This window comes from Rhinatrema bivittatum, chromosome 2, assembly GCF_901001135.1.
Source record: "Rhinatrema bivittatum chromosome 2, aRhiBiv1.1, whole genome shotgun sequence".
NCBI classification, from domain to species: Eukaryota; Metazoa; Chordata; class Amphibia; order Gymnophiona; family Rhinatrematidae; genus Rhinatrema; species Rhinatrema bivittatum.
Window position 1 is genome coordinate 735,738,851 of NC_042616.1, and position 17,479 is coordinate 735,756,329.

The 17,479-nt window shown below is 39.9% G+C and overlaps 1 protein-coding gene across 2 annotated transcripts in view; it reads right to left on the reverse strand.

The window, feature by feature from the left end:
- Window positions 1-17,479, reverse strand: part of EIF3E (eukaryotic translation initiation factor 3 subunit E) — a 259,621-nt gene that overhangs the window by 204,034 nt on the left and 38,108 nt on the right. For both annotated transcript variants that reach the window (XM_029591900.1, XM_029591899.1), the window contains exon 3: window positions 15,015-15,132. In XM_029591900.1, the coding sequence (XP_029447760.1) occupies window positions 15,015-15,132 (118 nt within the window). The remainder of the gene's footprint in view (window positions 1-15,014; window positions 15,133-17,479) is intronic.

Genomic DNA, 17,479 nt, shown 5'->3' on the forward strand with positions numbered 1-17,479 from the left:
GGCATTATCACCTCCTTTTTCCTGCTAATAATGCCTCTCTTGATGCATCCCAGCATCCCCCTAGCCACCACCTTATCACATTGCTTTACTACTTTCAGATCATCAGCCACCATCACCCAGAGGTCTCTTTCATGCACATTAATCTTTCACATCAAACACATACAACTCCTTCAGAATGTCATACCCCAAATGTATGACTTTGCACTTCCTAGCTCTGAATCCCAATTGCCAAACTTAGACCACTCCAAGCTTTTCTAGGTCAATTCTCATTCTCCTTATGCATTCAGGTATTTCCACACTGTTGCAGATCTTACATGTCTTTCGCAAAAAAACAAATTTTACCTTCTAATCCATCCATAATATTGTTCACAAAGATATTGAACAGAATAACTCCCAAAACCAATCCTTGAAGAACTCCTTTAATCACTCTTTTTTCGTCCGAATAGGTTCAATTTACCACTACTTGCTGACATCAGTCAGCCAATTTGTAATCCATTGCACCATCTTGGGACCCAGTCCCAGACTTCTCATTTTATTTATAAACCTCCTATTTGGGACATTATCAAAAGCCTTGCAGAAATTCAAATAAACCACTCTTCCTTAATCCAATTCTCTAGTCACCTTATTTCAGATGGATATTGTTTTTCACAAAGAGCTACTTCTCACCCATATCTGTAATCTCTATCAAAAAGAAAAATCAGATGTGTTTGACAGGACTTTCCTCTGGTAAAACCTTGTTGTCTTGCATCCTGTAACCCATTGGATTATAGGGAATATCCCAATTCTTGCTAACAAGGACAAGCAGCTAAGATGGATTCTCTGATGTCAGTAAAATTGGACATTGTCCTATGTGGGCTATGTATGGCTAAATGCAGAGAAAAAAGAAAAAAAAAAAAAAGACTGCAGTGCTGTGTATGTGACTAAGCCCGATGGATTTATTGCCCTTCTAGCCTAAGTGATGCCCAAAAGAGGCCAAAAGCCACATGAGGACAGATGTGTCTCTGTGAATTGGTAATGCAACAACATCGAGGCCTCTTTTTATGACTAAGACCAATCAGTGCCCTGTCAAACTTAGCAAAAGTCATTCATCAGGCTGACCGCCTGCTGAATTGTGCCAACAATCAAACAAAAGAGTGGAAAGTTTACTAATTAAAAACCTTAATTATGCATTCACCCGACTATGAATGAGGCTGCTGAATTATGCTTAATGAGCCCTTAAAAAGCAACAGGGTGCCAGCCATCAAAGTCGCTGTCATTCAATCATTGCCCAAGGAGAAAGATGACATCCAGTGCTGCATCTCCCCTGTATCCTGGCAGAAGAGACAAGGGCCCAGCAGAGCCATCACAAGTGTCCAAGACTGGAGAGCTGAAGAGCCCTATTGCTACGGTGATAAAGGCTGCCCACTCCACCTCCCTGTCAAAGACCTGAGAAGGGAGAGACCAACCTGCTGAAGATCCAGAGAGAGGAAGCTGCAGCAAGCCCATGTCTTAAGAAACTGGGCTCCAATTCCCTATCTGGGGGACAGGAAGTTAGAGGTCATTAGCACTCTATATGCAAGTTTCTGCTAGAGAGATACGAGGCTAGCATTAACATTGTAATCTGTTAAGCACCATATGTCAAGCATGCTTTTATGACCATTGTTTTTTTTATTTTGTGTTTCCATAATGGCTTGTGTGTCCTGATGAAGTAAAGTGTATTGTTAGTAGAATCAGAATCCGTATTTGCTGTTGTGTCAATCTAGAAAATATATGAATATGTACTAGATTATATTTGTCTATGTGTTGACCCAGAATATGTATGGATATGAATGAGAATATGCATTTCCTGTTGCGCTGACCTAGAATATGAAAGATGATAAAGTTTGTAAATGTTGACCAAGAATTTTAATGCTGAGTTTTGTAAACTGTTGTGATGATCTTTTGGAATGGTGGTACATAAAACACCTAAATAAATAAAAAATAATGAAGTGTCATTATGTTAGCCCTGTGTAACTAGAAATAATCAAGATTTTACTCTGGCAGATAATTTGGTGAATTTTCTAAGCAAACAGACAGGAGAAGCTGGTGAAATAAGGAGGTTCATATAAAAGGGAGGTGGGGATAGAAAATACTAATCCCTCTCCCTACAGGATTGCAAATAGTTTATCATCCATTCCTTCAGCAGTCTTTCCATTAATTGTCCCACCATGGAGGTACAGCTTACTAGCCTACACTTTACAACCTCCTCCCTGCTATCATTTTTGTGAATCGGTACTACAACCGACTTTCTCCAGTCCGGAGACACTACTTCTGTCTCCAAGGATCTATTGAACAGACCCCTTCAGCGGACTTACCAGCACTTTTCAGAGTTTCCCCAAGTATCCTGGGATGTAGCTTACCTGGCCCCACAGACTTTTCCACTTTCAATTTTACTAGCTCCATCCAAACACCCTTCTGTAAATGTGTCTGTAACTACCCAACTCATTTGGGCTCTTGCTAGCTAGCAACGGTTCTTCTCCTTTATCTGGTAATTCTGAAAATGTTTTGTCGCCATGCTATAACTCTTTGGTGATCTTTTTTCTTCCACTCAAACTTACACAATTCTAGTTTCTTTCCTCTTTTCCTTCATCTTTACCAGATAATTCTTCCCTGTATCCTCTTTTTGAGTTCCTTTGTACTTTTTGAATTCTGATCTTTTTTGCCTTTATTTTCTCAGCCACTAACTTGGAGAATATGTTAACCTTTTTCTCTTTTATTTCTTTTTTTTTTACATAAATGTTGGTCACCTTTCTTTAGCTCCTTTTAATTTGGCCCATTGTTCCATTCATTTCCTCCCAGCCTTTTAGCTCCTCCTTGAGGTACACTGTCATTTTACCAAAGTCTGTTTTTGAAATCCAGGACCTTGATCTTAATGCAACTCCCCTCCTTCTTGGCTCTCATATCCAACCATATGATTTGATGATCACTGGTGCCAAAGTGGGCACCTACCTGGACATATGAGATAGAAACTGTCTCCATTTGTGAGTGCCAGATCCGGTAGCACTGCCCACCTCATGGGCTCCATCACCATATAGCCCTTTAAAAGGAATCCCCAATTTCTCTACTTCATGCAGATTCTGCAGCAGGGATTCTACAATCCACATCTGGCAGATTAAAATCTCCAACAAGCAACACTTCTCTCTCTTCCTTCCCACCTTTTGGATGTCTTCAGCCAAATTTCTATTCACTTTTTCTGATTGAATTGGATGCCTGTAAATCACACTAGTTAGTATAAATGCAAGTGCCATAATCTCTTTAACATAGCCCACATAACGTCTTGCTTTCCCCACGCCCCCCTCTATTTCAATTAGATATTGTTTTTGGCATAAAGAGCTTCTCCTCACCCATTTCGGTTATCTCTATCCTTTCTGAACAGGTTATAGCCCAGTATGGCTGTATCCCATACATGAGACTCCCTGAACCATTTTTTCAGTAACAGCAACAATATTCAAGATTGCCTCCACCATTAGGGCTTGCAGATAGAATTTTATTGCCAGACTATAAGCACTTGTGCTCTTAGCTTTCTTGCTTTTCTCCCTCAGCTTGCTGTTCTTCCTGGATACCTTTAAGAACATAAGAAAATGCCACACTGGGTCAGACCAAGGGTCCATGAAGCCCAGCATCCTGTTTCCAACAGTGGCCAATCCAGGCCATAAGACCCTGGCAAGTACCCAAAAACTAAGTCTATTCCATGTTACCATTGCTAATGGCAGTGGCTATTCTCTAAGTGAACTTAATAGCAGGTAATGGACTTCTCCTCCAAGAACTTATCCAATCCTTTTTTAAACACCGCTATACTAACTGCACTAACCACATCCTCTGGCAACAAATTCCAGAGTTTAATTGTGCGTTGAGTAAAAAAGAACTTTCTCCGATTAGTTTTAAATGTGCCTCATGCTAACTTCATGGAGTGCCCCCTAGTCTGTCTACTATCCGAAAGAGTAAATAACCGATGCACATCTACCCGTTCCAGACCTCTCATAATTTTAAACATCTCTATCATATCCCCCTTCAGCCGTCTCTTCTCCAAGCTGAAAAGTCCTAACCTCTTTAGTCTTTCCTCGCAATTATATCTTTTTTGAGATGTGGTGACCAGAATTGTACACAGTATTCAAGGTGCGGTCTCACCATGGAGCGATAGAGGCATTATGATATTTTCCGTTTTATTCACCATTCCCTTTCTAATAATTCCCAACATTCTGTTTGCTTTTTTGACTGCCGCAGCACACTGAACCGACGATTTCAATGTGTTATCCACTATGACGCCTAGATCTCTTTCTTGGGTTATAGCCCCTAATATGGAACCCAACATTGTGTAATTATAGCATGGGTTATTTTTCCCTATATGCATCACCTTGCATTTATCCACATTAAATTTCATCTGCCATTTGGATGCCCAATTTTCCAGTCTCACAAGGTCTTCCTGCAATTTATCACAATCTGTTTGTGATTTAACTACTCTGAACAATTTTGTGTCATCTGCAAATTTGATTATCTCACTCGTCGTATTTCTTTCCAGATCATTTATAAATATATTGAAAAGTAAGGGTCCCAATACAGATCCCTGAGGCACTCCACTGTCCACTCCCTTCCACTGAGAAAATTGCCCATTTAATCCTACTCTGTTTCCTGTCTTTTAGCCAGTTTGCAATCCACGAAAGGACATCGCCACCTATCCCATGACTTTTTACTTTTCCTAGAAGCCTCTCATGAGGAACTTTGTCAAACGCCTTCTGAAAATCCAAGTATACTATATCTACCGGTTCATCTTTATCCACATGTTCATTAACTCCTTCAAAAAATGAAGCAGATTTGTGACTGTGTTCCATTAAACCATGTCTTTCTATATGTTCTGTGATTTTGATGTTTAGAACACTTTCCACTATTTTTCCTGGCACTGAAATCAGGCTAACCGGTCTGTAGTAGAGATGTGAATCGGAACCAGAATCGGTTCGGATTTCAGTTCCGATTCACATCTCTAGTCTGTAGTTTCCCGGATCGCCCCTGGAGCCCTTTTTAAATATTGGGGTTACATTTGCTATCCTCCAGTCTTCAGCTACAATGGATGCCCTACTAAACTGATTTTTGTTAATTTCTCCACCCACTTCCTGTATTTATCAGAGGTGATATTCCAACTTCCTTCTGCCCCCATTCTCTAGTTTAAATGCCTTATGACATACGATCTAGATTTTTCACTTAGGATCTTCTCTTACCAGAAGCTATTCCTAATCTTCTGGATCCTTTCAGGAGTGAGGGTAGATATGCTAGAGTTTAATTCATGCCAGCTCTACTCTGAGCTAAGCCAACTCCTAGATCCAGAGATATGGACACAAAAAGGTGGCACACTAAACCCTACACAGAATCTCTCTAAAGCAGTGTTTCTCATCCCAGACCTTGGGAAACACCTCACCAGTCAGAGTTACAAGATATCTACAATGAATATGCAGGAGAGCTTTTGCATACAATGGCAATGCATGCAAATCTCTCTGAAGTTTATTGATCTTTCAAAGATCACTTTCATCCTGGCTTTTTAGGAAGGCTTTAATAGTAATGTTCCTTAAGTTTGGGTACCTCAGCAGTATTCCTGCTTTTTCAGAACACTGACCCTAATGACAGTTACACAGAAACATAGAAATGATGGCAGAAAAGGACCAAATGATCCACCCAGTCTGCCCGGCAAGTTTACGCTAGTATCTGCCGCACTGTTCAGGCTTCCTCCACACTTATCAGTTTCCCAGACCGTAAAGGTCAGGGTCCTCGTTGCCTTCTGCTGTGGAAGCAGAAAGTAGAGTTCCATCAAAAGTATCAAGCTTATTGGTTAAGGGTAGGAAAAGCCACATCAGCAAGTTACCCCCATGATTATTTGTTCCCCAAACCGTAAAAGTAAGGGCCCTCGTTGCTTGCTTACTGAACCCAATTCCCCTTTTCCCCACTGTCGTTGAAGCAGAGAGCAATGATGGAGTTGCATTAACAGTATCAAGGCTTATTTGTTAAGGGTAGGAACCGCCATACTAGTGAGTTACCACATGCACTTATTTCTTTATTTGCATCCTCTGGCCTTTACAGATTCTCAGTATTTATCCCACGCTCCTTTCAACTGCTTCAATGTTTTCATCTTCACCACCTATTCCAGAAGGGCATTTCAGGCATTAACCACCCTATCCTCAAAGGAATATTTCCTGACATTGGTTCCTAGTCGACCTCCCTGAAGTTCCATTTTATGACCCCTAGTTCTATTGGTATCTTTTCAATGGAAAAGGTTTGATGATTGTGTATCATTAAAACCTTTCAGGTATCTGACGGTCTGTATCATATCTCCCCTGAACCTCCTCTCTTCCAGAGTATACATATTCAGATCCTTCAGCCTCTCCTCATAAGTCTTCCAGTGCTGTCCCCACACCATTTTGGTCGCTCTTCTTTGGACCGCCTCTATCCTGTCTTTATCCTTTTTGAGCTACATGCACAGTACTGAACACAGTACTCTAGGTGAGGCCTCACCAAGAACCTGTACAAGGGCATTATCACCTATTTTTTCTTACTAATTAATCCTCTCTATGCATCCCAGCATTCTTTAGGCTTTAGCTATTGCCTTGTCACATTGGTTTTTCAGCGGACTTGCCAGCACATCTGAGTAGATTAATCTTTTTCTGAATTGAGCTGTGCTTTAAATTCATCACTTCTGTTTTCCCTGTATTTTTAAGTTATTTATATATTTTTCTAAAAACTGTAGCTCGCTTTGTTCAACTTTAAGGAAAAGTATGTAACAAATAAAGATGAAGATGAGTCGAACCAACTTTTGACCTGCCCAGGTCACCTTAGGGACTCAACTCAAGAATCAAAGCAAGTAGAGGCTTCAGTGTAGCTTGACACAGATAGTACAGCACAGACATTATGGAAGATCTAGAGAGCATGCTGACAGAGGAACATTCATCTGCTGGTGCTAAGTTTGGACTTGTTGAGAAGAACTTAAATCTTTAGATAAAAAATTTCAAGGAAGGCTACACTATTATTGGCTATTTATATACAGGCCGATTCAGTAAAGTCCGCGGGAGAGCGGGCAAACGCCCACTCTCCCAGCGCGCGCATAGGCCACTTGCCTGTGCGCGCGATACAGTATTTAAATGAGGCCCGGCGGTAGAAACAGGCAAGAGGCGCTACGGACACTAGCGCGTCGGAGCGCACTGTACTGTATTCAGCCTGATTGTTTGTTAGTTTTAAGATTAGTATTTGTCAGTATTAGAAATGTCAGTTAGCAAAGGTCACTTACTTGAACTGAGAAAGTGAAATTATTGGTTCCACAGATTTTCAAAGATACCGAATAAACCCATTTAAAAACCCTAATCATATTTAACAACCCTTAAATTGAGATATACCTACTCCCTTAATCAGCCTGTAAGACTTTATCAACTCAGCAAATTAAGATGAATCAAGTGCCACATGAATAATTATCTACCTGTTGGTGAAAGGTTGTATGTGTGCACCCAGTGCAAATAGCTCCAGGCTCTCAGAGAATAAGTCTGATCTCTGGAGGCCAGAGTGGTAGACTTGGAGTAGCTTAGGCAGACAGGTATATTGAAGAGTCATTCAGGGGCATAACAGAGCAGTCCCAACACCAGTCTAGCAGTCCTTGTGTTGCTTTGGAAGAGACCATCACTTGGTGTGGCAAGAAGTGATCCTGTAGCTAAGACCTGCCCTACAGGTAACACTTTGTCCTCACTCATGGAGAATGTGTCTCCAGGGATCCGTGCCCAGGAGGGAAGGGATAGGACAACCATAGTAGGAGATTCCATCATTAAGAAAGAAGATAGTTAGGTGGCTGATGGGTGAGAGGATCACTTAGTAAAATACTTGCCTCGTAGACCACCTAGAAAAGATTTTAGATAGTGCTGGGGAGAATACGATTGTCATGGTCCATGTGGATACCAATGATAAAGGAAGGTGCAGGAGGGATGTTCTGGAGGCTAAATTTAGGTTCTTAGGTAGGAAACAAATGTAGAACCTCCAGAATTGCATTCTCAGAAATGCTTCCTTTCTACATGCAGGACCCTGGAGGCAAGCTGAGATCCACAGACTCAATGTGTGGATGAGACAATGGTGTGGGGAAGAGGTTTTAGATTTATGAGGAACTGGGGAACATTCTGGGAACGAAGGAGCCTATTCTAACAGGATGGACTCCACCTTAACCAGAATGGAACAAGGATACTGGCATTAACTTTTAAAAAGGAGGTAGAGTAGCTTTTAATCTAGAACAAGGAGGAAATCAGACAGTCACTCAGGAAGAAGATATCTTCAAAAGCATACTATCATATCAAGCAAGTTAGAATGTCCTGATAAGGATATGGAAAAATGTTTGAGCAGCAGTTTGTCAGTCTCACACTGAAAGATTAAAAATTTTTGACCAGGACTCCTGATACAGGAAACTAAAACACGTTCATGTCAAGTACTGGTGTGGATTACAATTTAAGAGAATTGACTATTCTGTTAAAAAAAAAAAAAAAAAAAAAACTTTTCAAATGTTTTCTTTAAGTACACAGAAGAGTGTAGAGTTGTTCAGAACAAAAGGTTTAGGACTATGATTACCAGTGTATGGTTTTCTCTGCGGACAGTTCACTGAGTTTTTTTCCATGTGCCTCATATACAAATATATAAGTTATACAAAATTGCTTAGCTAGTTTTATGATTAGATTTGTAATTTACTAGCTAATTGGGATTTTAAGATTGTGTTTATAAGCATTTTTCAACAAGAAGTTTTCACAGTGGTAACATGTACATACTATCACTTCTTATGTTCTTACATTTGAAGCAGCCACATCTGGAGGCTCCCTTGAATTCCTACTCTGGCATCTAGCCATCCTCCAACCTTCAAAAGAGCTTCAAAGCAGGGTTTGTCATTTTCACCAAATCTTATGCGTGACCACTATTTCCACTGGAATTCACAGGGGTTCTTGCTGGAAACGTCAGGTCAAGACCAACTTCTCCGAGAACAGGGCTGAGAACACTGTGGCTATAGCAGGGGAGATAATTTAGTCAAGGCATCAGCCTGGTCTATGTTGAGAATGCTGGACCTTATGGCTGAAATTATTCAAGTCTTTCTCACAGAATATCTGTTAGGGAGTTAAGGTGTGCAGCTATCCAAGAGTCTTCATTTTCATATCTTCTTTTTTAATGTATACCTTGCATCCCTGGGTAAACCGATTCAATCATAGAAACATAGAAACATAGAAATGACGGCAGAAGAAGACCAAATGGCCCATCCAGTCTGCCCAGCAAGCTTCCCTCATTTCTTCTCCCATACTTATCTGTTTCTCTTAGCTCTTGGTTCTAATTCCCTTCCACCCCCGCCATTAATGTAGAGAGCGGTGGAGGAGCTGCATCCAAGTGAAATATCTAGCTTGATTAGTTAGAGGTAGTAGGAGTAGTAACCGCCGCAATAAGCAAGCTACACCCATGCTTATTTGTTTTTACCCAGATTATGTTATACAGCCCTTATTGGTTGTTTATCTTCTCCCCTGCTGTTGAAGCAGAGAGCTATGCTGGATATGCATCGAAAGTGAAGTATCAGGCACATTTGGTTTGGGGTAGTAACCGCCGTGACAAGCCAGCTACTCCCCGCTTTGTGAGTGTGAATCCTTTTTTCTTCTCCCCTGCCGTTGAAGTTATGCTGGATATGCGTGAAGTATCAGTTTTTCTTTTCCCCTGCCGTTGAAGCAGAGAGCTATGCTGGAAATTCGTGATGTATCAGTCTTTCTCCGATGCCGTTGAAGTAGAGAGCCATGCTGGATATGCGTCGAGAGTGAAGTATCAGGTACATTTGGTTTGGGGTAGTAACCGCCGTAACAAGCCAGCTACTCCCCGCTTTGTGAGTGCGAACCCTTTTTTCTTCTCCCCTGCCGTTTAAGCAGAGAGCTCTGCTGGATGTGTGAAGTAACAGTTTTTCTTTTCCCCTGCTGTTGAAGCAGAGAACTATGCTGGATATGCATTGAAAGTGAAGTATAAGAATGGAGTGATCAAGCTAGTTGAAAGGCATCAGGAATAGAGGAAGGTGGAGGTAGTAATCTGGATATTTGGTTTGGGGTAGTAACCGCCGTAACAAGCCAGCTACTCCCGTCATTGGATTTACACAATTTATTTATGCGGATGACATATAGGTGGCATTTTCTATGGGTCACGATAAGGATATTTTGTTGCGATTTTACGCGAGAAGTGGAAGTGGTTAAAACAAAGTAGACTTATTAAATCCAAATAAAATGGAACTATTAGAGGGATGTTTGCACATCGTTACACGTGTCATGTGCATTATAGAAATGTGTTATAGATATAGTTGTAGTGAATAAATAGGTACTGTTTAAGTATTGAGGATGTAAAAATCTTTAGGTGTTAAACTGGAAGTTAGTCTGAACTTGGAGATGCAGGTCTCACAGGTTGCTCAGAGTGCTTATTTTCAGTTAAAGCTGGTGAGGCAACTGAAGCTTTCTTGTAATTTAAGACTTTAAAATCTGTGGTGTATGCTTTAGTGTTATCTTGGCTGGACTACTGCAATGCAGTTTATTTAGCATTGCCAGGTAAAACTGTTAGGTAACACAAAACTTCTGTAAGGATTATCATGGGGAACTCTAAATGGGTAGCTGCAGCTCCCTTACTGCTGAAATTGCATTGGTTGTAAATAAGGTTACATTGTAGGTTTAAGGTTTTGGCATTTAAAATCTTGAAGTGGATTTGTCCATCACATCTTAGGATTTGATTGAATTGGAAATGTTCAAACAGGAATTTAAGATCAAATTTCCGATATCAATTACATCTTCCTTCTGCGAAGGCATATTACCATGTTAGATTACAAAAATCAGGCTTTTACTACGGTAGTGCCAAGGCTTTCGTACGAGGAAAAAGATCTGATGAAATTATAGAGGAAGTTTAAAAACCTGGTTAATGGCAAATGAGTAGTGTAATTTGGGTGTAAAGAGTTAAAAGGGGGAGAAGTCTGCAGGTTTTGGTTTTTTTTAATTAAATAAATATGGTATGTTTTCACGTTTATTGGTCTTTTTTGTATTGTTTTATGTTTTTAACACTGCATATTGCTTTGGGAGATTTACTGAAATCTGGAACATGATTCATACATTTTATAAAATAAATAAAAATAAAACATGAAACAAGCTCAGTGAACTCAATTATCAATGAAATCTACCCTCACATATGCTAGGAATACATTGCAACATGGAAGAGTTCAAAGATTCCTGGTCTTAATGGTCCCATTGCAATTTGGCCAAAGAGGATCTTCCCTTCATAATCTCTCAAACTATGCAGTTGCGTCCGGGTCGCAGACGGCTACGACAGCTCTGCCTCACCTCTCTTCTACCCTTTTCCTCCTCCCTGGGAAGGATGGCTGCCTACGCTGCTGTCTGCTGAAACCCTCGGCGTCTCCAAGCCAGCAAGGGTGTCACTATCTGCCATGCTTCTTCCTGAGGCCTCCTAGGTCACGTATGCGCAAGCTGCCAACGTTTTTGAATACGTCATGGCGGGAACCTCGGGGGCGCCCCACCGCATGATGTCAGTACTGCCGGGTATTTAAACCTCCGCTCCTCTACAGCCCAACGAGTTAGCAAGGACTTCGGTTTTGCTACTCTGACCGCTTCTAAGCTGCTCGCTTGGATTCCTCTCTACCCTCCGGGGCAACTCGCTCCTTCGGAAGCTCTGGGTACCCGCTCCTCAGGGGTCTCTCGCTTCTATCTGCCCTTTGGGGTTCACCTACCTAACCTAGGACCCCCGAGGAGCAGGTGTTCTATCTACTTTCTTCCAGGATCCTAGGTACTCTCTCTTCAAGGGCCTATCCTGCTCAGGGTATCCTGCACCTCGGACCTCTGGTCCCTCTCTCCATTCTTCTACCAAGGAATTTACCAGCACTGCCACTCTGAGTATTGCTATCCTCCAGCTCTCCTTATTGCACCCTTCAGGTTCGGCTTATCCTGCACTGCGGAACACTACCCAACCTTGCTACATCCCTGTGAGACCATCTATAGAGTCTGTCTGAGCTTACTGTGAGCTCGCTGGCCTACAGTACCTATCTCTTCCTTGAAGCAAGATTCTACTTACATCAGCAGTACAATAAAGCTTTCTTTCCTCAGTGTCTGCTTACTAGAGTCTAGCCTATCGTTGTGGTTCCCCACGGGGCCCCTCCCTGTGGGAGGAGTCACCGCCACTTCGACCAAGAGTCCACATTATGCCACAAACCCAACATGTGCCAGTTACTGATGCATCCAACTTGGGTTAACAAGCCCACAGAGCCAGCGATTCTACCAAGAAACGTTGCTACACAACAACCTTCTGGAGTTAAGGGCAGTTAACATTAAAGGCCTTCAGAAATCGAGTGTCCAACCAAGTAGTATGTTCTACCTGAGCAAGCAGGAAAGAATAGAATTTCACCTCCTGTATCAGAAGATTATCAGTGTGTAAAACTGGGTCATCTTTCATATAATGGGCCTGAGCAATTTTGCTTATTTGTAGTTTCTCCTACAATTCCTAGAATTTAATTGAGATATGCTTCCCCTGGCAATTCAGCTTTCTCCAACAGTAAAATTAGACACTTTCTTTTCCACTGAAAACCTTGATCTGAAGTGCTGTTGAATTAGTAATTTATGTACATAACCTCAGCAATTAAGATTCCAGAGCATACTGCACTGAGGGAATTCACAAATATGCCAATCACCAACTGCCAGCATTTAAATGGTTATTTCCATTCATTTTATGCCGCTGTATCCTTCAAAACCAGCCACTAATTGGTTTTGCACAGGGCAACAGCATATCTTACTGCTTAGTGTACTCCATTTGGATGAATATGGTAAATGTTGGAAGCATTATATTGATTTGTTTGTAATCTGGTCAAGTAACAACATTCACTTTCAGCAATTTATGATGCGGTTAAATCAACTGGACTCAAATTTAGAGTTTACTTTTCAATCACATTCTAATACTATTTCATTTTTGAACATACAGATGCAAAAGGATTATGGAAGCCTGGGCACCATGATTTAGAAAAAGCACCAACAGGAATACACTACTACACTATACATCATTTCAAATGAGAGACGTAAAGGAGAATATTCCCACTGGGAAATTTTTATGTTGTAGACGTTTGTGCTCAAACATGGCTGAGTATAAAAATAATCGGTTGAATTGATGCAACGTTTTATTAATCAAGAGTATACAAAATCATGTGTTAAAAGGGCATACAAAAGAGCGCTTTATGCAAATAGACAAAATTTGTTGAAGTCTGATCATTCTGTAGTTTTCTGAATTATATGCTCAATTCCATTTTCATCAATAGCAACAATAATTAAATGCATTTTTCTTAATCACTGGCATATGCTTCTGTCATTGAAACCATTAAAAGAACTACTGATTTTTGCTATCAAGAGAGAGGAATTTGAGATCCTGACTTTCCACACATCAAGTGAAACCCCTCTACTGTCAAGAGTATGGTCAATTTCCATGTAATGCATATTCAGTGTTGTCGTCAAGTTTTGACACTTAAAGGTTCTGAACATACAAGCTTACATTATTCATATAGATTGCCAGGAAGATTTACATGCAACATGACTGATGTGATATATGCAGCTGTGTGCTCATGTAGCCTTATTTATATTGGGCAAACAAAACAAGCAAGTAGGTCCCATATTAGAATTTACCTATGATTAAGGAAGGAGACGGCACCATGAATAATGCACTAGAATGGATTACAACATACCAAAAAACGTCAGACCTGTTGTATTAATGCAGGCTGAATCATTGTGGGGAAGCAACCTATCTCAGCAATTATTACAATGAGAACAATGATTTATTTTTCAGTTGAATACATTGAGTTCCCAGGGTCTTAACATGGGAATAAACTGGTCAGCTTTTATATAGTGACATTTTGTTTCTGTGGTAGGGAACATTGTGATTGGTTGTTTTGCACCACGTGATCTTGCACGTATTTGTATTTAAATTTGATGATGTAGTAGAATGCATTGAAACGCTGTCATGTGAAAGCTGTAGATGGAAGACACCATCATTTACTTGAGCTGATATGACTCTGGTAAGTAATACATTTTGTAAGATTTTAAGTCTTCATATGCTTTGGAGTTAAACAAACATGACATATTTGATTCATTTTGGGTATGTGTTTATATATTTAGATTTGAAGTCAAATTTACATAAATGGTGCATGGAGGTAAATAAAGATATAGAGAAGACAGACATTATCATATCATTGAGTAAGTCTAGGTTTAAGTCTATTTAATACAGGTAGGAAAGTGGGAGACTGAAGGCATTCTGACATTTTGTTATGAATAATTCGTTTTAAAGATTACTTGTGATGAAATATACTTAAGATATTATAAAAATTGTTTCCCCTGAGAAAGCCGAGCAAAGGCAAAACAAGGATACCTTGTCAGAATAGGATTTTAATACAAGGTGGATTGCTTTGGCATAAAAAAAATTCATATTAGAGTATTGAGCTTCACAGAAAAAAAAAAGATAAAACGAAAAGGCTATTGACAAAAATAAGAGAAGAAAGTCAATTGGCAAAGACAATGAGATATTTATGTAAATGTTCAGATGTGTTTATATAGATGTATATATACATGTTTGATGGGGTAGTATATATGGTATGAATTAGATGTAATATGAGTGATTGGTATGTTTGCTTATAAGTTTTACATAAATATGGGATCATCATAATATGCATATTTTATTTCAAATTAGTTTGAGACTACATTTTTATGATATATTGTATATGCTACACTTTTATCCAGTCCAATCATTAATAAATATAATGTATTCAAATTAACTTTATTGAAATTTGTTTTTAAAATTATTTTTTGCATTACTACAACTATTTTTCAGGAGTTCATTTGGATTTTGTATATTCCATTTGCTTGAAACATTAAACAAACAATTTTATGATCACAATTAAGGCACCTGAGCAGCTTTTATCTGAGGCAGTGGTAATGACTGAATATTACCTGGTTGACTGCATTTGTCTTGTAGTCTCTGGATCCTCAAACATCTTCACTATTGGTTCTGTTTCTGCCTGAAGCTGCTTCAACTGTGCAACAACAGTGGTTCTTTTCTCTCTTAAAGCTGGATGGGGAATGTTCAACAAAAACAAAACAGTTATAGCACTGCTTGTGAGAGTTAAGATCTGAGACATGCTATTCAATTTTAAAGTAGAAGTGCTAGCAAAAAAAAAAAAATCTAATTCAGCTGGTATCTAAAACAACTTCATTAAAAATAATTCAGACTGAAAAGAATTGAAACCTGAAACTTTGACTTTTAATTCTAAAGATGTGTTTCACATACCAAACACACCAGAATGAACACATCTGTGAAACATGGCAAATACCACCCCCCAGACTATAATACAATGTATTGTACAAAGTCATTGAAGGGAGTTCTGATTAATACTTATTTGCTAGGTGTATTTATGTATTATAGTTTGAATTTGTGTCTTGTAAGCCTCCTAGGTGTCTCAAAGTTTAGAATAAAAATTACTAATTATACATAATGCATGATATATATTTATACCCAACTAAACAATTTAGATGCTCATTGCTTCTGCATTATTTCCCAGTCAATCATTAAATCACTGAATTTTCAAGTGAGTTGTTCATCATACCATAATACACAGGTGAACATCTTTTTTCAAACCTCTCCATCTCGGTTCAGTCTCCTTTATTTTGTCATCTTTACACAGTCTGTCCACTCTTGAAACTTCTGCCTCATTCTTTGTTCTACTGTCATCAGTCTCCTTTCCTCTAACCTTCTGCAATCAAACTCATCTCCCTCCACAATCCCTGCTCCTGACACTTTTTCTCTCCCCTTGATCACATCTCTCTCCCCATCTCCTCTCCCACTACAGCTTTATGTTTCTCTTAACTTCCTCCCCCTTTAGGTTATTTCCCTGTCCACCTTTCAGATTTTTCTCTCCACTGGCCACAACAGAGAAAGCAGTGTTAGAAGGCCAAGAGTGTGTCTTGATTCCTGATGTTACTTCTCACCAATCTATGCAATTTTCTTCTAAACAGAAGTGTGGAGAGGCCAAGAGTACATGCCCACTGTGTCCCCAAGCTGCTGTGTTTATTTATTTTAAGTCTTTTCTATACCGTCATTAAGGTGGGTACCGTCACAATGGTTTTCAGTAAGGCACATAATAGTAATGATACTAAAATCTGTCAATTTACATAGGTGCCATAAGGTTTGGTAACAGTTTGTGATCAATGTTAATTGTTAGATGTGATAAATCATGTCCAGGTCTCACTATATCAGTTTTGAGTATAAAGCTAGTTTTATAATTGTAACTTATCCTTTAGTGATGAGCTATCTATTAAAAACTACACACTTAGGGCCTTATTTTCCAAACGTATCACACGCGGTAAGGGACGTTTCGCACGCGGTCCCTTTTCGCGTGAGATACCAAAATGGGGGCGAGTCGGCCCCGGAAGAGAAGGAGTCGGGGCGTCACCGGGGCCGACTCCGTACGACGGCGCGCACAGCGAAAAGGTAAGTGCCTTTTCGCTGCCTATTTCACTCCCAATAGCTACACCTCCTATGGTGGCGCTATTGGGTGCGAAACCGGCAGCGAGCCGGCTAGTGCAGGCCCGCCTGTGATACTTTAGAAAACGGGGGGTCTTCTAAAGTATCGCAGGCCTGCGATACTTTAGAAAATGAGGCCCTTAGTGATTACTGTAGTGTGTGTGGGTGTTCAATTGTTCGTACCTTGCACTACCTTGGTTTCTATTCTCCCTTCTCTTTTTGAAAAGCTTGTTTAAAGAGCCAGGTTTTTAAATTTTTTCTAAAGGCTTTGCTGTCTCTTTGTAATCTTAACTCCAAGGGCATGGGTGGGGAATGAAAGTAAAAAAGAAAAAAGAATGGCACACTGTTGTAGCAGCTCCTCCACCTCCTCTCATTAGAACTCAAATTTCTATCACAAGTAGATGGGTGGATTTTTTAAGTTCTACCCCCAAGTCAATCACCAGAAAGTCAAGTTCTCTTCTAAAAATTATCCTGTACTCATATTAATCTACTTCTCAACTTTCTCTCATACTGTATGCTCCCAAGACACTTTTGCCTACCAGCAACGCTGTATTTCAATCAAGATTCCTGAGCACTCTTTTGCTTTCCAAACAATTAAACAAGGTTTTAAATTTCAGACACTTTTTAACAGCTTAAGATTAATATTTACATATATCTATTCGTCCAGGACCTGTAGTTTTCCAGTCCTTTTAGCACATGATGTCAAACATAATACAACATTTTCAGATGAGAATAGGCTCCTGACCTATATATCAGAAATAGCTGCTGTGTCACCATCTCATGAGGGTGTCGGGGGGGGGGGGGGGGGGGGGGGGAGTCACATATTAAAACAAAAGCAATCAGGAAATCGGAGTGCATAAGACTAAGGTAAAAAATTTTAAAAACATCTGAGCTT